The sequence below is a fragment of the Acinonyx jubatus genome, chromosome D2 (genome assembly GCF_027475565.1).
Source record: "Acinonyx jubatus isolate Ajub_Pintada_27869175 chromosome D2, VMU_Ajub_asm_v1.0, whole genome shotgun sequence".
NCBI lineage: Eukaryota > Metazoa > Chordata > Mammalia > Carnivora > Felidae > Acinonyx > Acinonyx jubatus.
Window position 1 is genome coordinate 74,332,535 of NC_069393.1, and position 24,264 is coordinate 74,356,798.

The following is a 24,264-nucleotide window of genomic DNA, read 5'->3' on the forward strand; positions in this document are numbered from 1 at the left end:
TAATTCCAGTGAGGGTACTATGTTCAGTTTCCTGGTGATTCACGTAGAGGTAACAATCCTGTGAGGTCCAGTGTGTAGGCAAAGGACAAGGGAGTTCCGAAGCCCAGAGTTCCAGGCTGTCTTACCCAAGTGGGACGCCAGGAGGACACAGTTTCCAGTAACGGTTTTCTACCAGGAGGAAGTGGGATCTTTTCCCCACACGTCACAGGGGAAGAGTCTTACAATTCATGAAAAACAACCCCAAGTACTGGTCATTTGGGAAGTTTTATTTATTTGAAAGAGGGTTTTCCTTTCAGGGGAACTTTTCTGCAAAATCAAGCAAGTCATGTACTTCTCTTTGGTAAATTACAGTTCACATTGGCACAGTAATCACATGGTAACTAATCTACGCTCTTGAATTTTATTCTCAAAGATCCAGTTGAGTGTTCATTTCATTTCTAAAACTTTAAGGAAGTCTAGTCTACCAGTTATAAAAATGAAAACCAGTTAGAATTCTAAATATAAACATTATTTACATTAGTTTATAAAAATAGATTTGAGTTTAGGAAAAGTTAAACAACTAGTAATTTTCACTTCAGTTAAGCATAACGAATTCCTTGGTTTTCAAGGCAGACCCTGTTTCCTTGTTTAGCTGTGTCAATTTGGAGTGGGGGGCAGACTTCGGGAGTTATCTACCTGATCTCTCGCATTTCCCACTATGTAAGTTGCTGCCTAAGAAAACCATCTTTATACGTTACCACTGATGGCTTCTAACAAAAGTAGTGGTCTAAACTTGCCAAACCTTTCTGATACCACAGTTTCCCTACTACACTGTACTAAACTGCTTTCTGTTAGTTTAAAAACTTTCATGTTACAACTGTAATTGGTCTGGGACAAACTTACCATAGCTTTATCAGGTATTCCTGGACTAGCAGATAATGTTAGTTGAACTAACTCATCTGGAACTAATGGAGAAACTTAGATAAAAGTTCAAAATCCAATACAATCATCAAAGCAACTAAATAACCATTAGGAAAACAATTTAAAACTTTATTTTCTACAGAAGGCATCTTTTAAAAAGTTAACTGTTTGCTCTCTTCAGATCTGGGCAAGACATCCTATCCCAGGCCAGCAGCATTCCCCTAAACAAACCCCATGAAACAGTGGTTCCCAGATGCACCGGGGTGAAATGTGAAAAATAAGGACAATGTAGTGTTTTTTGTTTTTGAAAAAGCTGTGTTTATTCCATTTCAAGGACTCTCCTTCGGAGACTGTCCTTTTAGGAAGAAACAAATGGCAATACAGGGGTTTCTTTCAGATTACTTGGCAAAACATATTGGCAACCCTGTCCCCCAAATTTTTGGAAACCTTACTGGTCCATGAAATCCAAAAGTCTGGGAACCACTACCACGTAAAAAGACTAATTTTGTAGGTTATTAACTGTTAAGTGGCGGAAAAAAAATCTGTGGCCAAATGTCTGGGAAATGATACTGCAGAATCTCACACGGTCGTGTGAATTAATGGCAAGTACACCCCATTCCCCAAACCTGGACCACTAAACACGTTCAGACCCACCGTTAATCGGAAAGATGTAAAAATCTGAAGCGAACAACCCTTCTGACTTTGGAATTCCAACAATTTTCTTCAAATGAAGTTGACATGAGCATTTCAACAGAGTCTGGCCTATGACTTAGCTGAAACTAAGGAAATGGTATAATCAGCAACATCATCAATATTAAACTTTTAATATCAAATACATTTTTGTACATTGTTACTAATTTATATAATTATAAAACAATCAAAAGCTCCATAAAATCAGTAAGGTAAAAGCCCTTACTGAATATTATATAAACTTCAGATGTTACCAGGCTTGATTTCAGGAAAAGTCATTGGTTTTTGATACAAATTATCTACAAAACAATGTGGTATAAATGGCATTTGAATTTTACAATAATGTGGCTACAACTTGCCCACTACTCTCATAAGTGTCAGATCTTTAAAGTTCATTTCCGTTCACACATTTCTGCTGTTGAAGCCTGGTTCTTCTTAAAGACTCTAGCTGCTTTGCTCTTAGCCATCGTTCCCTAGACAGCGTTGTCTGACCGGCACTGAGAGACAGAAACCTGGAATGAAACACAGAAATAGATTGAAGTCTAGACTTAGGGCAGTCTCTAGTTCTCTTTCCTTCTCTCTTTTTTTAAAGAACCTAGGAATCCTGGGTTACAGGTCAAGACCATCTGTTGGCTACACGGAAGTCAAGAGCCCAGTTAGACTTCCACAGAGGGATCTTTGAAGCTCAGAGCCAAAGAGCAAGCCCGTCCCACCGTAGTGGGCACTTGCCAAGCAATCCCCCTCGCTAAGCACTTTCGCAAGGTGTTCTAAAGGAAGAACATCTTCCATTTGTAGAAATCTGCCTCTGTTACTCCCCCCAGTCGCGAGGTTCATACACAGCTTACTAAACAAGCAATTCACGGACACATCGTTCCTCACCGAGCAACAATGAGCAACTGGTGGAGGTCGTCCGCGGTGATGCTCTGAGGGTCATTCTTGCGCATTTCCACAAAGTCATCTTCGACTGCCTGTATCGAGAGAGGAAGCGGACTTTAAGACGACTGCTTCTGGAAAAGCGACATGCATTCCGCAGGGAAAGTGAGAGTAACATGGGCCACGGGCCCCGATTCTGAGGCCGCGGAGACCAGAAGGTAGCGGACAGAGGAGCACACGTCACGCGCGGGGCTGTCGCTGCTGACGGAACCGGGGCCCGGCAAGGCAAACGTCCCGGTCGGCAGTGTGCGTGGCCTACGGGGAAGAGTGATGTCACCACAGTGGCAGAGCGAGGACCTCTGAAAACTCTCTCCCCCATTAAAGGGCACAAGAACGGGAGCAAACAATACGAAAATCTGCTTCTTCGAGAGCTGAAAATTAACCAGAATGCAGGGAGCATTTGTTCCAGAAAGACACAACACGAGGCTGTGAGTCATTTCAGCTTGCCCTATCTATCCCCTGGCCCAGCAGCCCTGAAGAGGGAACTCTCGGCCACTGCTGGAGAGGGTCCTCTCAAAGCACCACCCGGGAGAACGGTCGTTATTTGACTGGCGGTTCCCCGGGAGAACCCACCTGCGAGGTGGTCTTCATTCAGCCTGACTCGGCCTGCCCAGTGTGAACAGCCTCTTCTCCCAGGGGACTGACCAGAAACCACCAGAAGCGATTACCGATCGTCCCGGCCGCCTCACGCGTCGGGTACTAGTCGGGGCAGATACGCGGTTAACCAAAACCCTTAAAAGAAAAAACTAGGAAATGCGACGTTTTTCCTCCCAGAGCCCCCAGCGGACAGATCTAGCCCCCTCTCCCCGGGAATGCAGAAGGCCCCGTGCGTGTACAGGGAGCGGGCTCCAGGCCATCCCCTCTGAGTGGCCTCTTCTGTGTGAGCAGAAGGAGAAGGGTAGGTCACAGTCGTGACCTGCATGGCTGAGAGCAGGAGGCCTGTCCACACAAGACCCACAGCCCTCGGCTTAGACTGAGACATCGCATCTGAGGAAATTAAGTTTCTGTCTGATCACTGACTGACCGCTAAGCCACATACCAAGAGCACACTCACAGAATTCACTCAGAAGTCGCCAAACGACACGCCACCACCCCCGGGGCGGGGGGAGCAGCCCCCAGAGCAGGGCCAGCCGACGATGTAAAACATCTGGTTTTCCAAACAAAACTGAGGAGACGGGGAGGGAAACAAGAATGTGTGGCGCCCTTCACTGGGAACAAAGAAGGCAACAAACTGTCTCTGAGGAAGCCGAAACATCGGCCTCACCAGACACTTTAAATCTGCTATCTTAAATACATTCCAACGACCAGCGGAAACCACATATAAAGAACTCAAAGAAAGGACAAGAACGTCTCCCCAAATAAAGAACCTCAACAGAGACAAATTCTTTCACAAAAACAGAACCAAAATTGAAAATTCACTAGAAGCTAGGCCCCAGAGCAGCTCTGCGCTGCAGGCAGAAGAAAGTCTCTGCGAACGCGCGCGAAGGTCGAATGCGAATGACCGGTCTGCGGAGGAGACGGTAAAAGGGGGGGGGGGGGGGGAACGAACGAATCCTCAGCGACCCGGGGGACCCGATTCCACGCGCGAACACTCGCATACGTACAGGCGTGTCGGGGGGAGAGGAGACGGAGGCAGAAAGAAACGTAAAGAAGTAACGGTCAAAACCTCACCAAATCTTTCTTTAGTATTCGTTTTGGAGAGAGCGCAAGTGGGGGAGGGGGGAGAGGGGGACAGGGGCTCCGAAGCGGCTCCGCGCTGACAGTACAGTGCCCGACGCAGGGCTGGGCTCCCGAAGCGCGAGATGGCGCCCCGAGAAGTCGTACGCTCGACCGACCGAGCCACGCCGGGTGCCCCCAAAACCCACCAAGCCTCTTCAAGACTTTCCCAAGATGTGCCCCCATCCGCACGCCCAAGACGCCCCACGAAGGCCGGCAGTGCAGGCTCCCGGGGCTCCTCGCCTAGACGCGCCCCAGCTGAGCTGTCAAGGGCCAGAGAGAGTCCCGAAGGCGCGGGGGCGAAAGGACTCACCGTGCACCGAGAAGCTTCTCCTCAGGCCCTAGCGGGCTTGTCGTCAGAGACCGCGGGCCCGGAAGGCAACCAGAGGAAATGGTAGAGCTGAAAGAAGTCTCTAAACCGAGAACTCCACATCCGGCAGAAGCAGTCTCCGGAAGCAAAGCAGAAATGAAGACAGGCCCAGGGAAGCAGACCTGCCCCATGGGAGCCCGAGCGGGCTCTTCAGGCCGGAACGGAAGGGACCCCGCACGGTGACTCGCATCCACGCAAACGTCACCGGCGAAGGTGAGCACGCAGCTAAATACCAAAAGGATGCAGGTCTCTTGCCTCGGGACTTCTCTCCTCCGACTTAAAGACGAGAGCACACAGCACAAACTGTAAAAGCGCCGGCGGAGAGCCAGGCCCGACGGTGTGACATGCGTGACAATAAAGCACCGGGGGGACTGGGAACGGGGTTACAGTCGCCGTTTCGTACACGCTGCGACGGACCCCACACACACTGGGAGCCGCAGAACCCAGGACAGCTACTAGGAAGACAAACCGTAAAAACAAAGACCCGGAAACCGCAACTGTATACAAGGGACGATTCCTCACGACACGACACGACACGACGCCGGAGAACGAGGGAACCAAGGGCACGGGGGAACCCGCAGGCACCACAGGGCGGTCACAGGACACGGGAGTCGATGCGACGGTCCGATTCCACACGGGGAAATCCCGTGTTTTGACCCAAACCCACCTTGGTGATTTCATCAGAAATGCTGTAATCCAGGAACCGCAAGAGGGTCAGATAAATGCGGAATTTGTTGAGCACGGACGGCAGCACCGCGGCCAGGAGGCTGTTGGTGTATTCCTCCATGTTGGGTGGGGCGAGCTGCGGCTGCAGGCGGATGTGGCAGTCGGCCTGCAAGGACAAAGGGCACAGTGCTTTCCAGGCTGCCACAGGGTCTGACGGTTCGGGGGGATGCGTCACCTTATCGGCCCCTGCACGTATCAGAAAATACTCTTTACTACTGGGGGAAGGGCACGTTGTGTTTTTGGGGGGTTTGGGGGTTTTGAGAGCCAGCGAGCACACACACGTGCGAGCAGAGGTGAGGGGCAGAGGGAAGAGCGGACGGAGGGGGGCAGGAAGGGAGGGAGAGAGACCCGTAAGCAGGCTCCACTCCCAGAGCTCGACACGGGGCTTGATCCTACAACCCTGGGATTGTGACCTGAGCCAAAATCGAGAGGCGGACGCTACACTGACAGAGCCACCAAGGCGCCCTGGGAGGGGTGGGGATGTCACTTCCTAACACTGATTTACAAGCACGATGATTACCTCAGCAATACTCACTAAAGTTAGCCTTTGTTTGGTTACTTTTATTTCCTTAACAGTATCAGTAAAAAGGGTATCAGTATAAAAAGGGAGCCCACCTCTAAAAAGCAGCCAATTAAAATGTTTTAGAGGTTTCCTCATCCTGGAATAGGTACTGTTTCTTACTGATCTGCATTTCTAAAAACCACATAACATAACACTTTCCCAAAGAAAACTTACTCCTGGGCTATTTCTTTCTTATCCAGAGGCAATTTCTCATAAATCACAGGTGAACATTAGTTTCCAGAGAAACGACATACCTTTTAAGCAACTGGGCATACTTTTCATCATTAAAAGATTCAGAATTAAAAGCTCTCTTCAGAAATCACGCTGATGATTTACCACAGCATTCCACCATAAGGCACAAAACTAATTACCATGTCATTGGGAACATTTTAAAAGCAACTCTAAAATATTTCTCACAGAAGACGGACAGAAAACAATGGGATCGAGGCAGCAAGAACAAAGGTCTAGATGTTAATCAGGCAATTTACAGACAGCTTCTCCTCTCCAGGCCTGGATGTGGGAGTTTCAGCTACCAAAAGCTTTCCCTTGCTTGTGTTGTGATCTGCCGATGGCCAGTTCTTCAGAGAGGTTTTCATCCCCAAGGCAGGAACAAAATAACCAGTTCTCTTACTGACAATCAGCAGCCACAATTGTAAAACAAATTTAATTTACCAATAATAACAAGCAGTACCGAGAAAGAAAACAAAAATACAGATCCCATTCCAATGTAACCTCCCTCCATCTCAGAATGACTCCTCTTACCGGGAGGAGTGATCTCCCCTCCGAAGTGATAAAAACATTAATATTGCAGGGGAACTCCATGTGGTGGTAACTGAAGTCATAATCGACTTTCTGCCAAGTTATTAGGTTGCTCAGGGCAGTCACATTATGAACACCTAGAAAATAAAAAAAAATAATTTTTTGGTCATTTGATTTTAATCACCTAAACAAACTGGTTTTACGGACATTGATTTTAAGACGTGAGGTTTCTACCTCTATAAAAAAGCGTTTGGGGCACCGTTCAACTAAATGTTCACTACGTTAACAGACACCACAGACAATGCTGGACAAACGTATTTTGGGGCCAAGATCCCCCACATCTACTCTAGCACCCGGCGTGCAACCAGGCCTAAGACAGGTTCCCAGTAAGTACGATCACTGTGTGCGGTGTCACAGGTCTGAAACGACAGAACTAAAACTATGTTATGCAGAGAAAGGAGGTTACTGAATTGCAGTGACTCTTAGATTCACCTTTGCCTTAAGCACCCCCATCCACACTACTTGTTCTACCTTTGCCTCCTGAACCCCCAGCAGCAAAGTGCCTCCTCCAACCTCAGCTGAGCACAATCTGCTTTCTTGTGATTTTATAACATGTTTTGTAACTGAGGCTAGTTCAAACCATTCAACATAGTACTTTTTTTTCAGGGATTCTGGGAAAAATAATTTTAAATTTCACACCGGGCAGTAAAAAACATCTTATTAGATCTTTTCTACCCTCTCCCTTTTTAGCTAACAGATTACTGAAGGCAAAATCTCCTGCCTTCTCAACTTTTAAAGAACTCCTCGCTACGTCCTTGTTCTGTCCTTGTACTATTTCCATACTACGACACAAAACATAGCTGATGTACCCAATCTGTAAGTTTACAGTACCCACAGCATGCAGATCATAGGGCAAGCCTTGACCTTAATTACATATTTGTGAAACGGGAGTCTGCCTTTTGTTCAGTGACTCTTTCAAAAGTCCTTACCAGATCCGGCTTTCCCGGGAGGTCAGAAATGAAGGGGAGCATCCCCCGTCCATACCTGGTGTGTCCAGCTGCCCCTGCTCCAGGAGAGTCTCATCGATCACAAGGGAAGTGTTGCTGGGGAGCTGGAGGAGCCCGCTGACGAGGCGGTTGGCTGCGTAGTCCTTGTGGGGGATGAATCTCAAATGGTTCATGTTCTCTATAGTCATCTGCAGGCGAAAAGACTACAAAGAGACACGTTTCACTAAGCAAGGAACGAAGTTTCCCTGTTTTAAGAAAATACACACGCGGGGTTAAACACTTGCCACATGTGTGTAAGAAAGAGCTTATCTCTGCAACCTCAGGGTGCAGTTTCATGGTTTCTTGAGCTCTCAGAAGCAAAAATAATATCTACATCTTAAATAAGAATTTCACTGATTGTATGAGCTGCTTTATTCTCAACCGTTTTGTTTGCTATTCTTAATGACTAATTTCTATTTTACCAGTGAACAAGAAACGACAGATAACTCAGATACATTTATCAAATATTCAGGAGCTTGACTTCTTTTGCCTACCACGACCACATGCTAACAAAACAGAAAATACTTATTCAAGATGGGGAGAGAAAAGTTTAATTTTCCTCTGTGTGCCTCAAGTTAAAATCACATTCATTCATCAGGCTACCGCAGACCAGTGAACAAACAGCCCCGATAAATAAACACTGTGGCGCAAAGCGCACAGAGCGGGGACTGGGCCCTGCGGGTCGTGTACCTGCTGCACGCAGCCTCCTCGTCCCGTCTCAACACGCTTCAGTATCCGTTAGACCACATGCAGCCTCTCCTCCATCTCCCTGAGCCCACCAACACCCTCTGCACCCTGCTTCCACTCCAACCCCTCCTCCTGCTCCAGCCTCAGAAGAGGTAGGCGTGGATGGGGTGGAGACTGGGGTTGGGGAAAAGGGTGCTGAGGAAGAGAGAAACTTTCAGAGTTCAGAGGATTATGGTATGCTGGCTCGGTGACTCAAAGAAAATGCGCAGGGGGCTGGAATACCAAAGATGGAAGCAAACAAGCCCTGTAGAAGCAGAGTCTGTCATTCACAAGGTGGCCCAGAGCAGGTCTAGCTCCACGCAGGCATGAGGTCGCTCATACTTAACCCACTGTGGAAACTAAACAAGAGATGAACAAGGCAAGTGTTCAGAAAGAGTTTGGTGCTGGACATAAACACAGGAGGAACAGTAGGGAGTGGGATATGGTAGCGATAAAAGAGTAAAACCTGCAAACCCACTACAAAGTGATGCAAAATAAGAAGGAACCAAAAGGAAATCCCTTACCACTCTCACACCTTGAGTACCCAGCACAGACACCTTACAAAATACAATTCGTGCTTAGTATGTGCTCAGACTTCACCTCCTCCCCTCCTCCCCAGAACTCATTCTGCACCAGCCACACCGGCCTGTACTGGGCCTCCAACGTGCCAGGCACACTGTTGCCTCTCTCTGCCCAAGATGGACACCCTCCACCCCCGACAGAGCATCTGACTTGCTCCCACACTCGACCAAGTGTCTCCCTGAATTCCCCGAAGGCGGGACCTTCCCTGACCACTCAGATTACATTAGCAACTCCACCCTGGCCCAGCGCCCCCAAGACCCTTTCTCCTGGGCCATTACTGTTCTCCAGGGCACTTCAATGACATACTACATACTTACTTAGTATCTACTGGTGTTCTACTACAATCTAAAATCTGACCGGTTCAGTAATTCCCAAAATGTGGTCTAGGGAACTGCCTGGGAGTTGCTGACACCCTTTTATGGAGTCCACGAGGTCAAAATCACACATAGATGAAAGATCCATTCAACGTGCAAGAGAGACCAATGAATTTACTGTAGTGGAGAATGCAAGTTCACGGATGAGATTACAGATCCCACACCTGCAACCATCCTTCAAGAGAATGTCCCGTAGGCAGTTTTGGTCTAGTATCAAAGAATATCCACAGGTATCCGAAAAGGTTATGAAAACAGTCCTTCCTTGGCCAACTACTTTTCTGTAAGGAGCCAGCCTTCTTTCATATACTTCAATCAAAGTGTCCTATTACAATAGACTGAATGCAGAAGCAGATTTGACAACCCAGCGATCTACTAATCCAGATATTAAAGAGACTGGCAAAAAACTGTGTCACTTTTATCACTAACGGTTTTTGGTGTGAGAAAATAGCTATAGTTACAAAAATATTTTATGTTCCTATATAACTGATTTATTTTTGTGAATTAGTATTTTAGCTTTTGATTTCTACTATGGTAAACTGATGACAAAAACAACCCAAATAAATTACACCTCTTTGAGTCCTCAATAATTTAAGAGTGTAAAGTGAATCAAGGAGTGTGAGAAATGCTGGTCTATTTGGTCTACTGCTGCTTCCTGAGGGCCCAGAAGAGCGCTGACACTCGCCCTCAGCAAGCACAGTTAAACAAGCGGTCAGCACTGCCGGTCACACTACTACTCAGAAGCAACTCCCTCGTTCCCCACGGTGACGCTCGTTCTAGATGCCCTGGCAAACAAAGGCAGCTCGACTTTGCAAGCAAGAATTAAAACTGGGGCAATGGACATAAAGATCTTTATTACCTCAGCTAAATGAATTATGCTCCTGTAATTTAGGTTCACTTAAAGATTTAAGATTTTTAACGTACACAAAGGATACCAAACTGCACAAACAGGCATCGACTGAGAGTACAATTTTAAGGAAGTTCCCTGCAATCGTGCTGTTAGATTTGCAGAAATATATGCTAAGGCAATAACAGAAAAGTGACATGTTGAGGGGTGAATAGGTTTTAAATTCTGGAACTTGGCAGGCTTTGTTTCCCCTGAGTAAGATCTATTATAATCTCAAAGTTAAATACTTGGGTTGAATGAAAGACAATTAGATAAATTTTTCAAGTCTGCTTAGGTTTATAATAAATATTTATATTGATCTTACTGCTGGAACAAGATGTTGAATAATTCGGTATAAGTGTTCTGTGAAGCTACTATTCCGCGGGCAACCACTCAAGTTAACTGTGAATTTTCCCAGTGGAAGAACATCTCTTCTTGTATATCTAGAAAAAAAAGACACCAACCAATAAGATATTCAGGTCACTTCCTGATTTCCACCAAAGAGCAAACAAAGATCAGCACGGTATTGTCATTAAAAATAAAGCAGATTAGGGGTGCCTGGGTGGCTTAGTTGGTTAAAGTGTCCAACTCTTGATTTCGGCTCAGGTCATGATGTCAGAGTTGTGGGTTTGAGCCTCGTGTCCACTTCTGCATTGACCTGACTGCACGGAACCTGCTTGGGATCTCCCCTCTCTCCCCTTCTCTCTCAAGATAAATAAACTTAGAAAAAAATAAATAAATAAAGCAGACTACTCTGATCGGTTCATTTATCAGAATGACAGCAATAAAAGTAGCAGGCAGACCCTAAGTGCTGATCAGCTGCTAGGGACTGTCCCGAGAGCTTAAGTGCCTCATTTAGTCCCCACACACTCTAAGGTAGGTCATCTTCGCTGCACAGGTAAGAAATCTGAGACAGAAATCTGAAGTAACATGCCCAGAGCTCACACAGTCAGGAAGTGGGAGAACTGGATTCAAACCTACAGTCTGGCTCCAGAATCTGTGCACTCAACCATCACGTATGGCTGTCTGAAGTCGCATCCAAGGAAAGATTTATTGGAGTACAAAGATGTTCACTGCAATGAAAAACTAGGAAATCTAACACGTATGGAAACAGTGCAACTGTCTATAAGGAAATACATACTGTGCAGCCATTGAAAAGTTTTATGAAGAATCACAAAGGGAAAATATTTAAGATATATTCAGTGATAAAACCAAGATGTAGATCTGTGTTAAGAATGCAATGGAGTATCTGTGTAGGGATATAGCCAATCCATATGCAAACAAAAAGGACGAAATGGGGACGCCTGGGTGGTCAGTGAAGTGGCTGCTTTTGGCTCAAGTCACAATCTCATGGTTGGTGGGTTCGAATCCTGTGTCTGCTCTGTGCTATCACTGCAGAGCCTGCTTCAGATCCTCTGTCTCCCTTTCTCTTGCCCCTCCCCTGCTCTCTCAAAAATAAACAAACATTAAAAAAAAAAAAAAAAAAGATGAAATGGACATGAGCCAAGATGTGTTAACAGAGATCATTTCTGACTGGAGAGACTATAGATGACTTCCCGTTTCTTTACGCTCCTGAAACTTTGAAGACACACGTTACTTCCGAAATCAGGGAAGACACACGTACAGTGCTGTGCAAGGCGCTCACGTCCACAGACCAGTCAGAGGTGCACACACTGAACTGTGTGGAGCCCTGGATTGTATGAACAGAGAATGCAGGACCCAAAAAGAGTAAAACAGCTCATTTTACTCATCAGCCAGGCTCTGTCTGACTGTGGCTCTTCTATTTACGGGAGACATAAACAAAAGGTTCAATGTGAAACTGAGAAAAGGAATTTGTCTGCCATCTGGTGTAACACTTGTTACACTGAACGAATAAAAACCATCTGATGATGAAGCTAATAAACTGTGACACACAAGTTAGCGGAGAAACCTTCCCGCTCTCTTCCACTTTCCACACCACCCCCAGCTGCCCTCAGCACCCCGGGACGACCGCACTTACACTGTGGAGATGAGATGTAAGATAAGGTACTCGGCGGCCAGGCTGTCTCCCAGAAGGGCGTGCGTGAGGAAACCAAGCAGCTCTGCCCGGACGGGAGACAGTTCGGACATGAAACCTGAAATGACTGGAGAGGGGAGACCACATTTAGAACACACACGCGGCTCCTCTCGAGCATCTCAGGCTAAAAAAACTAAACAAACCCGAGTGGAACAGAGCACTATGGTCCATAGACAACTAACGTAGACTTAAAATATTGGTCATTAAGTGATGCCAATCTTCAAAATAAGACAGCCTGTAAACTTTCGTTTGCTTCGTTTTAATAAAGAGGATTAACACAGAGGAAAATGGGGCAGAGAAAGGGGGATTACTAGAGAAGCTCAACCTGAGGAGCGAGGACCTGACCAACTCAGCGCCACCGTGAGCACATGTCACAGGCAGCTCCCGACACACACAGGGGCTGACGGTCTGGGCCCCACGGCGTCAGCACTTACACTTACAGGTTTTGCTCTCCTCCTTGTTAAGGCAAGCAGGCAGTAAAGGATTGATGTGCTGCAACTTCTGGGCTAAAACCACATGGATTCTTGGCACTAACGAGGCAGGAGGACTGTGCACTCGCTGCTCTTCAGCCGTGTCTGTGCATTCCATTGGATCCAGGAGCGAAGAAGCATCCCTACGGAGACAGGATAAAGCTTCAATTCCCAGACACATCTCTGAAAGTGAAATGAGAATTCAGGCCGAGAACGGTTCCACCTGTGTATCTCCTTAAAGAACAAAAAACGGCCCCTCTAAATTGTCAGGTCACACGATTTCAGGCTAGTTAAGGTCGTAGGAGGATATGGATTTGTTCTTTGAGAACAAGAACATTTTTACTCAGTGTGCTGTAGCTGCAAATAATGGAACAGAATATGTCACTGATAAGGCTGTTTCAAAACACAGATACTCTTAAGCTATCAGCTGAAACATGAAATACTTTACAGCAGCATCTCAGCTACCCCCAAACTGGGGTCTTTTTCTCAAAAGCCATCAGGTATCTCTTACTCAGTGTGTGGAAGATCCACTCACCTCTATCCTAATTGCTCTTCCTAAATGTTATTCCTACACGACACCTCCCTTGAAGAGTAGTCAAGCAGTGAAAATAAAGTGTGAGTTTTTCAAATTTGCCAAACAAATGAGCAGATGATAGATTTGCTGTGATATGATTGAAACAAAACACTAAAATGTTTTTAGAACTTCAGACTTTACAGGTTGCTCTAGAGTCCCCACTTCATACTGCTATCTCCCTCACACACAAGGACAATGACAACCCTTAGGTGACGCGTACTATGTGCTGGGCACTGTTCTTCGCTGTGCACCAACACCCTCAGCTACAGAGAGGAAACCAAGCCACCGCAGCAATTAAGCCCAAGGCTGCACAGCCAGTAAATGGCCAAACCAGGCTGCCAACCCAGCCCAAGCGATCCAGGTCTCTGTACACTGCATGGCCTCAGCAAATGAAGTAACCGACACAGGAAAAATCATCATAACCAGAAACAGCTGAGAAAAGTAATTTGCTATACTGTTATTACGGAAATGTTATTTAAAGTTCTTTAAAATTTTTATTTTGTACCTTTTTTTTTTTTTAACAGTGAAAAGTTCTTTCTGTGGAGAAACCAAGATCAATGTCCAATACTCAACAAAGCTATCGTGTGTGTGCGGGGCAGGGGAGGGGAAGGGCGAGATGCGATTCCACTCTTCTGGCAAACTCAAAAGATAATGAGGAAGATCTGGATTTTCAGGATATATTGTTAAATGAGCAGAAAGAGTATAAAGGAATACATATACTGTGCCACCTTTTCCGTAAGAATAAAGGGGGAATAAAATACACACGTTTCTACTTATTTTGGCCAAAACTACATGGAAGATAAAAGTGGAAAGGGAGGCTGGTTCCCTGTGGAGGGTGAGGGGAACAGGGCAGGGCGATGACAGCCCTGCATTCTTTGTGTACAGCTGCAACTTTGGCAATAATGTCAATGTTTTCTAGACTTTAAAAATCAAAACAGTTAAGGATGGAAAAAAAACTCTGAAATGAAGCACAATGGAAGCAAAGGAACGCGACCACATAAAATGAATGATGAGCAAAAGAACCAAGGGGAAGGAAAGTACCCACCCCAGTAACTCTGGACATAACACTCTGACTACAAACCTCATTCTAAAACAAGAAGAAATGGAAACAAATCTTGAACTCAAGTTATGAGGTTTGTTGCTTGCAGTGCTATGGACTACCAATTCTGCAATGACCTTCCCTGTATTGTAGGATGTATGGAGAATAATGAGAGTCAAGCTTCTTTCTGTTAGAAAAGGAGTTACAAACATGGGAAGGGGGAAGGACAATCTACGTGCTGAACTGGAACCAGAAACAGTGTGAACTCATGGTTCTGATATACAGACTTGAAAATACACAGATCTATGTGTATGTGTATATAAACGTGCATTTATTTGTATGTATACAGTGCGAGTATGTGTATATATATTTCCCAGCACTTTCCACTCAAAGGGCATAGAAGCAATACCAATCCTAGTACCAAGGAGCACACAAGCACTCAGATCTAGACTTTTAAATACAATTCCTCCCTAAAAGAAACTGGTGCTCCTTGGAAATATGGCTGATACTGCAGCTGGAGCATGGGAAGGACAAGATGAAGCTGAAACACTGTTAATGTGCCAGAAAAGAGATGTTCAAAATCGAAAAGGTCATGTCAGCAAGGACCCAAAGCCTGCTTACGATGACTCCCACTAGCAAAATGAGAAAATCTGAATCTCAAAATTATACCAGGCTAACGTCCATGCTGATATAAACAAATTACTGGAATAAACAAATGAGAGAGAAGGGAAATTGCTCTTCCAACAGAATGCCAATAAATAAATGTAGGAAGAATGACTGATAATAAAATCACCATCACAGTAATAACTGGTTCAAGAATCATCAATGGATATTAAAATAAGTGGATGTTATATGAGAAACCAGGTATTTATAGTCTCAACGTTATCACCTTCCAAATTACTTGTTTATTACAAATTGAAAAACAGTAACTTTGTAGGACAAAAAGGCTGGCAAATGCCACCTTAACCAAGTAATCAAAATTAGTATCACCAGTAATAGGGCAACCAGACATCACATGTCTCCCGAGATGATGGCCTGAATCTAATCATGAGGAAACATCACACAAACCCAAATTGAGATATTCTACAAAATGACTAGCTTTTACTCTTCAAAAGTGTCAAGGCTCTGTACATGTGAGGACACGGAAGACAGCCATTTGCAAACCAGGATACGAGCCCTCACTACACACTGGATCTGGCAGCACCTTAGTCTTGGACTTCCCAGCCTCCAGAACTGTGAGCAATGAATTTCTGTTGTTAAAAAAAAAAAGGCATCGAGACCAGAAAAGACAAAAGTTGAGAACTATTCCAGGTTAGTGGTACATGTGACCCTATGGATATCGTACCAGGGAAAAGAAGAAAAACAAAACAACAAAAAACAAACACCAGAAAGAACATGACTGAGATAGCTGGGGAAATTAAGTGTGGACTGTGGGTCAGTGTATTGTGCATTCATGGCAAAGTTCTTAATTCTGATAGTTATATTCTGAATGTGTATGAGAAAGTCTTTGTTGTTAGGAAGTACAAACTCAAGTATTTAGGGTATAATGTAGGCAACTTACTCTCAAGTGTTTCAGAAAAATGTATGTATGCACACAAAAATGTGTACGTGTAAGAGCACAAATGAATGACAGAGCAAATGAGGCACAAGTGTCAACTGGTAAATCTGGGCATAGGGAGAAAGTTCTTTATAACTATCTTCCAACTTTTCTGCAAGTTTGAAATTATATCAAAATAAAGTTCCCCCAAAAAGAGCAAACAGACTCACCTTTCGTCATTATTCAGTGTACTTAGCACAGGATCCACAGACAGAATGCCATATAACTCAAGAACATCGTTTACTTTGAAACAATCCCAGTCTTCGTAGACCTAACAGGAGGAAACCACACAAAATCATGTTGTTAGCACTAACCAACACCAAAAAATCATAAAATACAGGAAATGGACCTTAAGGCAACTCCTTTATTTCATCAATTGAAACCAAGAGAGGTAAAGTACTCGCCTGAAGTCATTCTCCTAGTTAGCAATTAACAATTAAAACACAGGACTCCTGACTCCCAGACCATGGTCTGTTTTCAATATACCACACTGCTGTGAAGAAAAGGGCTTTCCCGAAGAATGATGGCCAACTAAACAAGAAACATGCATTATATAACTCAAAATCCATTAGGTATACCAAGGGAAGGGGGAAAAAACCAGAATGACTAACTTTGGACTTATTCACACACTAGGTGCCATTAGGAGGATTAACACTAACTCAGGCCATGAGGTTTTTCACAATAAAACAAACTTTCAAAGTTGTCTGTCTTTAATGGACTTTAGTAACTGGCAAAGCCTCCTACTGGGGAGACCTAACTGAAGCATGGCAGGAAAGCTGTCCTAACTCTGGTCCCTGTGTTACATAACTGAAGTGCCACTGAAGTTAAAACCACAAAATATGAGAATGGAAATTCTCAAGATCATTTCTGAAACTTCAAAAAAACCAGGGTAAGCAAGACTGGAGAACAAACTACCAATAGATTTGCTGCCTTCTATTTTATTTTAAATTCAAATGAGAAATGGATTTTGGGGCGAGAATGTTGAAAATGAAGTCATTATTAGGAAGATGGAAATGACTAAGGAAGGCAGTAGACATGAATTAAAAAACTGTTCCACTTCTGTGTTCGAATATTCTTCAATTCTTTCAGAATGCTGTGGTGGGCAGAACATGGCCTCCTGAAGAGGTCCACATCCTAATCCCTGAAATTTGTGAATGTGTTACCTTGCAAGCAAAAGGAATGTGTGTAAATTAAAGACCCTGCAATGAGGAGATTATCCTGGATTATCTGACTGGACCCAAATATAATCATGAAGGCCCTTAAAACTGGAGAATCTCTCCTACCAACAGTCTGAGGGAGATGTGACTATGCAAAAATGGTTAGAGAGAGGCATGGCTGCTGGCTTGGAAGATGGAAGAAGGGGTCCCAAGCCAAGGAATGTGAGCACTTCTAGAAGCTAGAAAAACAGTCTTCCCGGAGCATCTATGATGGAATGCAGCCCTAAGGACTGCATATTATCCTCAGTGAGATCCATGTTGGACTTCTGACCTAAAGCCTATAAAATGATACATTTTTGTTGTTATTAAAAGCTACTGAAGTTGTATTTGCTGCAGCAGCCACAGGAAACAAACACAATGCTAAGAGCACTCCATGTCGACTTGAGACACATAGAACATCTGTATCCACATGGGGTCTATAAAGGGTTTAGTACCTTCACAAGGCATGCAGGGCCCTTCTCCCCTGGCAGTGGAAAATTCAGGTCAAAAGGAGAAGAGAAGTTCAAGAAGTTCAGCTGTTGCCCAGTAGAAGCTTCAGTTTCTAAACGTTTTGGCTCTCCACACCACTGAAGACCACCAACACTGCCTAAATTCAAAGAACAACACTGCACTTAGTCATTTTTAAGGCTTCCCAGAGATAAAGAACATTCCAAAGAGCCTCTCAAGTTTGATATAAATGGTGCTGCTGAACTCACAAACTTCAAGTTGTTACGGTTCTTAAATAACATATGCTAACAAAACCTACTATCTGACCTAAAAGAACAAAGATTATTATGAAGATCTGCAAATTTTAATCATTTCTTCCCTACAATAAGATGGCAAAAAATTCCCATCAAATCTCAAGTGTAAGTATTTTAAAAGTTAACATTTAATAGTTACTTTGACATCTTTAAGAAATACATGGTTTACAGACAACAAACCCACCTTGGTAGAACTTTTTTCTACATATTAAGCAGAATAAAACCATATAATAGCAATATATTCATTTACCACATATTTATTAGCATCCATTATGTACTAGGAATCAGACCAGTTGTTGGGGATACAAAGATGATTAAAAAGTACCCTCTTATCTCTGAAGCAGTCCCAGCCTAGGGTTTATAACTAATTAGAATCAACAGATAGTCAGCCACACCATAAAGTATCGGTCAGCAATAAAAAAATAAAAAGGAATAAATTACTGATACCTGCAACAACTTGGATGGATCTCAAGGAAATTCTGAATGAAAAAAGCCAATCCACAAAGTTTACGTAATATTTGATTGCATTTATGTAACCTTTTCTTTTTTTAGGGTTAATGCTAGGCTGGAATCTTTTTTTTTTTTTTTTTTTTTTTTAATTGAAGTATACCTGACTACATATGGTCATGCAGTAACAGAAGCATAAAGAATGGGTTAGTGTTTGCCAGGGGTTAGGAATCTGTGGGGAGGGGAGAGGCAGGAAAGAGGTAAGTATGCTCTACAAGGCAACTTGAGAGATGGTGGGCAAGGAACTGCTCTGGATCTTGACCGTGGTAGTGGGCCCATGAATCTACACGTGACCAAACTGCCCAGAACTAAATACACACACACACACACACACACACACACACACAAATAAGTGCATATAAGAAATGTGAATATAAGGTCAATGGGTGGTATTAATGACCATTTCCTGGTTATGATATTCTACTAGAATTACAGAAGATGTTATCAGGGGAAACTGGGTCAAGGATATACAGGCTCTCTCTGTATTATTTCTTACAACTGCCATGTGGTCTACACTTATCTCAAAGAAAGTTTAAAAATATATGTAGCTTGACAGATTACCCAGAAACCAACAAACAAGTTTTACATAAATAATACACTCAAATGTATTAAAAAAAAACCCTACAGTATGACATTCAAACAAAAGGCAAAAAACAGAAGAGAGCATCAACTGCTTAGACAATAAGAGAATTACTATGTCCTGGATTCTAAGGTTACTTATTGTTATGCTACACCATTAATTTATACTGTTTGGGGGGGTGGTGTGGAGAAAAAGAATAACCACATTTGTATAGATTTACTATTAAACATCCCAATTTTAAGAACATTAAAATCTGCCTTGGCTTTAAGGAAATATAGTAATATGAACTTACTAAGTAGGAAAACATATGGGTAAGTGAAATTCATTACTAATTCTTTGTTTACCACCCTCAGCCCAATCTTACAGAAGCTCACTGACAAGACAGACTTGTTTGATCTCCTCTCCCTTCAACTTGCCCTCTGATGAAGGTGCTCAAGCTCAATGACTGGACAGAAAAGGAGGAAAGACAAACCTCTCTACCTGCCACAATAAAGAATACTCCTAAAAACCGTGATCGGTGAGATCGAGAATGAACTATGCCAATCCTGAAATGGTCTCATCTCTTAGGGCACTGCCCCTTTCGTTCTCCCTGTGTTAATGAGAATTCACTGGGTTTTCAGCACATTTCGAGATAAACCACTACAAACATGTATTAAGTACAATTCTGCCTATCCCGAGGGCTTTCTGCTCTCAAGCTGAGGACTAAGTCATCTCATGTGCCACAATTTCAGGTTTTCTGCTGGTGTTCTCAATCTCACTAACTTAAAATACCACTATCTCAAAAGGAAAATAAGAAAGGATGTTTTCAGATATGAAAAAAACATTTTCAGGATAAAGTACTATGCTTCCGTATTACTTATGAGCAGAGATAAAAACCAGTATGAAGAATGAGCAAAGGCCTTTCTTGACTAACCACCTGAAGACCCTTACAAACTAATAGGCAAGCAGACACTTTTCACTAAGTGATGCCTAACTGCTTGGTTATGAAACAGTCTGACCAAAAGTACTGCAGAATCTCTCAAAACCGTCTGTAATTGCGATAAACTTGAAAGTGAGGTTGTCCCATCACTGCCAGCTCCTAAATCTAGAGCTGCATCACACGACAATTCATTCTGAAACCGAATCTGAGAGAGAAGTCTACAGAAAGCCCATTGGCACACAATACCTGCTTGTCTGGCACCCGCATGCTGGTCTTTCTGTTTGCTGGGCTGTAGGTCCATATCTTCATCATCTTCATAACTCCTCTTGTGACGACTGGGGGTGTAGGACGTTGAAGGACTGACTCGAGCTTGGTTTGCATTCACATAGGCGTTAAATAAGTTAAGAAAAGTTCACCATGAAATGAATATCCTAAGGTATGCTAATTACAGGACCAATAAAAGATTACTAGCTTGGCAATTTGGTTAAAATTAAAACATTCTTTTAAAAGAAGACTAGACTTCCAGTTTTGATTATGAAGGTAGCAACTTAGCCTCATGCCCCCAACCCCTGCTATAAAGAAGTGTAAAACTAGGCAAAAGACACAAGGCAACGATTTCTAGTCACTGTAAGGGAGCGTAAGGTTATAATCCTTGAATAAGAAAACATAACGGATAAACTCCACATTCTTCCCAGCTTTCTCTTGGAACACCGCCCAAATTGCAACAAAGAGAAGTAAAGGCCCTGCCCTTGCTAGGTAGAGAAAACAGAACACCCAGTTCAGGGCTACTGGTTGCAGATAAACACCCAGAAATCTGTGCAGGTTCCATTTGGGTCTTTGGCTGAACTGAAACCTGTGATGTTCAAGTCAGGATTCCTTGAGGCCTAGCAGAGAACAGATGCTAGCTGGTTGGAAGCTAAATGCAGCTGGGGGAAACTGTACAATAGTAGAACTGGGCCCTAATGAACATATCGGGCACTTAAGTGTGACCCAGAAATAGCGCATCTCATGAATAAGGACTGTGTCCTACACAGCAAGGGCCACTCCATACCCACCTTAACCAATCCCAAAACCAAGCCATGACAAACAAGGTCCAAGGGATCAACTTAAATCACCTACCTATCAGAACAAAATGCAACATTCCTGAGATAAGACAAAACCAAACTTTCTACAATATTGTATATCAGCATATAGTAACATTATTAGCTACAGATGAAAAACAAGAAAATATGACCTACAATCAGGATTAAAAATAATCAGGGGCACCTGGGTAGCTCAGTTGGTTAAGCATCTGACTTCGGCTCAGGTCATGATCTCACAGTTCGTGAGTTCAAGCACTGCACTGGGCTCTGTGCTGACAGCTCAGAGCCTAGAGCCTAGAGCCTGCTTTGGATTCTGTCTCCTTCTCTCTCTGCCCCTCCCCCCCTCACACTCTGTCTCTCTCAAAAATAAACATTAAAAAAAAATTTAAAAATCACTAAAAACAGGGTGCCTGGATGGCTCAGTCTTAAGGTTAAGGTTAAGCGTCTGACTTCGGCTCAAGTCATGATCTCGCGTTTGTGAGTTCAAGCCCCGCGTTGGGCTGTGCTGACAGCTCAGAGCCTGGAGCCTGCTTCGGATTCTGTATCTCTCCATCTCTCGGCCCCTCCCCTGCTCATGCTCTGTGTGTCTCTCTCAATAATAAATAAATGTTAAAAAAATTTTTTTTTAAATCACTAATAATAAACACAGAGATGACTCAGATATTAGAATTCACAGACAAGGACACTAAAGGGCAGTTATAAAATTCACAATTTTAAAAGCAAAGATGAGATGAGTCAAAGATGAGGAATGTTAGCAGAGAAATGGAAACAAAAAAAAAAAGAAAAATGAAGAAGAGAAAAATAAAATACCTGAAATAAAAATAAAAACAAAAACAAAAGTCTCCCAGAAGCCCAGTCACCAGGAGGACAGTAACAAAGAATCTAATGATCATGTGAGTGGATCCTCAGAAAATGACACAATGATGAGAGACTGGACAGACAAACATTGGGAGAAATAAAGGCCGAAACCTGAAAAGTACCAGTCCACAGATCCAAAATCTCAAAAATACCCAAGCAAGATAAATACAAAAATACACACATCACAGTCAAACTGCTGAAAACCACAGACAAAGAGAGAACATTAGAAGCAGCCAGAGGAAAATCAGAGACATTACACACAGGAATACAGTAAGATGATGGCTATCCTTGCATCAAAAAAGCAATGGAGGCCAGAAGACAGTGGACAATACCACCAGAGCACTGGGGAGGGAAAACAGCTATCAATCAAGAATTCTATATCCAGCGAAAACATCTTTCAAAAATATAGGTGAAATAAAGACATTTTCAGTTGAACCAAAGCTGAGAAAATTCGTTCATCACCAACAGATGTATACTATAAAAAAAAAAAAAAAAAAAAAGCTTAGGAAAATGACTCTATATAAAAGCAAAAAGAACAGGGGTATCTGGGTGGCTTAGTCAGTTAAGCCTGTTTGGGATTCTCTCTGTCCCTCCCTTGCTCAAGCTCTCTTAAAATAAATAAACTTAAAAAAGAACAAAGGGAGCTTGAAATGATACATACACACAAAAATACATAAAAGACATTTTTCTCATTAAAAAAAAGAATTTTAACATTTATTCAATTTTGACAGAGAGTGCGTGAGCAGGGAAGGGGCAGACAGAGGGGCAGACACAGGATCCAAAGCAGGCTCCAGGCTCTGAGCTGTAGAGCTCGACATGAGTTCGAATTCATGAACTGTGAGATCATGACCTGAGCTGAAGTCAGATGCTCAACTGACAGAGCCACCCAGGCGCCCCATCCTCATTTCTTAATTTACAAAGAAGCCAAATGTTTAAAGCAAACATGATAATATACTGGGGGCTCTACAATTTAAGTACAAATCAAGTGTTATGGCAGCAGCACTAAGTATGAAGTGGATGAATGCAAGTACACTATTGTAAAGATCAAGGAACAAAGAAGAAACCACAAGGGAAATTAGAAAATGTCTGAGTTGAATGATAATGAAAACAACAAATCAAAATCTGTGGAATGCAATTAAAGCAGTGATTATAGAGAAATGTATAGCCTTAAATGTTAATATTAGAAATAAAAGATTTGAAATTAATGATCTGAGCATCCACTTTGAGAAGTGAGAGAAAAATTAAAACCAAACTATCATAAAAGGAAACAAGAACAGAAGTCAATGAGATAGAAAACAGAAAATTAAACAGTTGGTTCTCTGACAAACCACTAACACGGACCAAGAATAAAAGAAAAATTAATTAGTATTACTAGAAATGAAAAGAGATCATTGCTAGATATGCCCCAGACATTAAAAGGAAAACTAGGAAATATTATGAAAAGCTTTGATACTGACATGAGTACAACTAGATTAAGTGATTTTGAAACAATTCTTTGAAAGATACAACTTATTACAACTGACACAGAAAAAAACTGTTAAACTTAATTGAAAATCTTCTCACAAAGAAAACACCAGGCTCCAAACTGGAAACAACCTAAAAGCTCATCAAGCAGAAAAAATATAAACAAATACCATCAGTGATAAAAAAGGAGGAGCTACTAACATACATACAGAGATGAATCTCAAATATGTTATGCAGAACAAAAATCAGACACACAGACTCTCTCTTGCTTCCATTTCAGGACACTCAAGAATAGGTAAAATGAAGCTATAGTGAAAGAAATCAGGACAGTGGTTCCAAGAGGAGACAGGTGCCTGGAAAAGACACAAGGGAACTTGCTGGCACAAGTTCTTTACTTTGACGGGCGTAGATTGAATGGGTATGCATTTGTCCAAATCACTGCAGTGTACCTTTAGAATCTACGCATCTCAGGGTATGTGAACTATGCCTAAAAAAATTACTAACTAAAAAAATTATACAATTTAAAAAATAAAAAAGACACCAAGATGTTTCCACATCTCTCAAAATAGCCAACATGTTGCCTTCCCTTAAGAAATTCAGCATTAGATCTAATTTGAAACTAGTTTTTACTTAATTATGGTACTTTTCAAGTACCTTTAATTTAGCCACCTCAATCTTTTTAACAGTATTTCTTTTAAGTTTTTTCTATTTATTTTGAGTGTGTGTGTGAGCAGTGGCGGGGCAGAGAAAGCGAGTGAGAATATACTAAGCAGGCTCTGCACTGCGAGCACCAGAGCCTGGACTTGGGGTTCAAACTCATGAACTGTGAGATCAAGCCCTGAACTGAATGAAATCAAGAGTCAGACACTTAACTGACTAAGCCACTCAGGTGCC

General features: G+C 43.0%; 1 protein-coding gene across 2 annotated transcripts in view; it reads right to left on the reverse strand.

Moving 5' to 3' along the window:
• Nucleotides 1–245: 245 nt before the first annotated feature.
• MCMBP (minichromosome maintenance complex binding protein) overlaps nt 246–24,264 on the reverse strand; it is a 47,710-nt gene continuing 23,691 nt past the window's right edge. The window contains exons 6-16 of one of the 2 annotated variants that reach the window (XM_027063247.2): nt 20,213–20,357; nt 17,655–17,806; nt 16,174–16,274; nt 12,758–12,936; nt 12,267–12,390; nt 10,593–10,710; nt 7,701–7,866; nt 6,660–6,793; nt 5,277–5,441; nt 2,470–2,558; nt 246–2,102 (exon numbers count right to left, since the gene is read on the reverse strand). In XM_027063247.2, coding sequence (XP_026919048.2) covers nt 1,976–2,102; nt 2,470–2,558; nt 5,277–5,441; nt 6,660–6,793; nt 7,701–7,866; nt 10,593–10,710; nt 12,267–12,390; nt 12,758–12,936; nt 16,174–16,274; nt 17,655–17,806; nt 20,213–20,357 — 1,500 coding nt within the window. In that variant the 3' untranslated portion in view covers nt 246–1,975. The remainder of the gene's footprint in view (nt 2,103–2,469; nt 2,559–5,276; nt 5,442–6,659; nt 6,794–7,700; nt 7,867–10,592; nt 10,711–12,266; nt 12,391–12,757; nt 12,937–16,173; nt 16,275–17,654; nt 17,807–20,212; nt 20,358–24,264) is intronic. The other variant, XM_027063248.2, reaches the window with a different exon arrangement.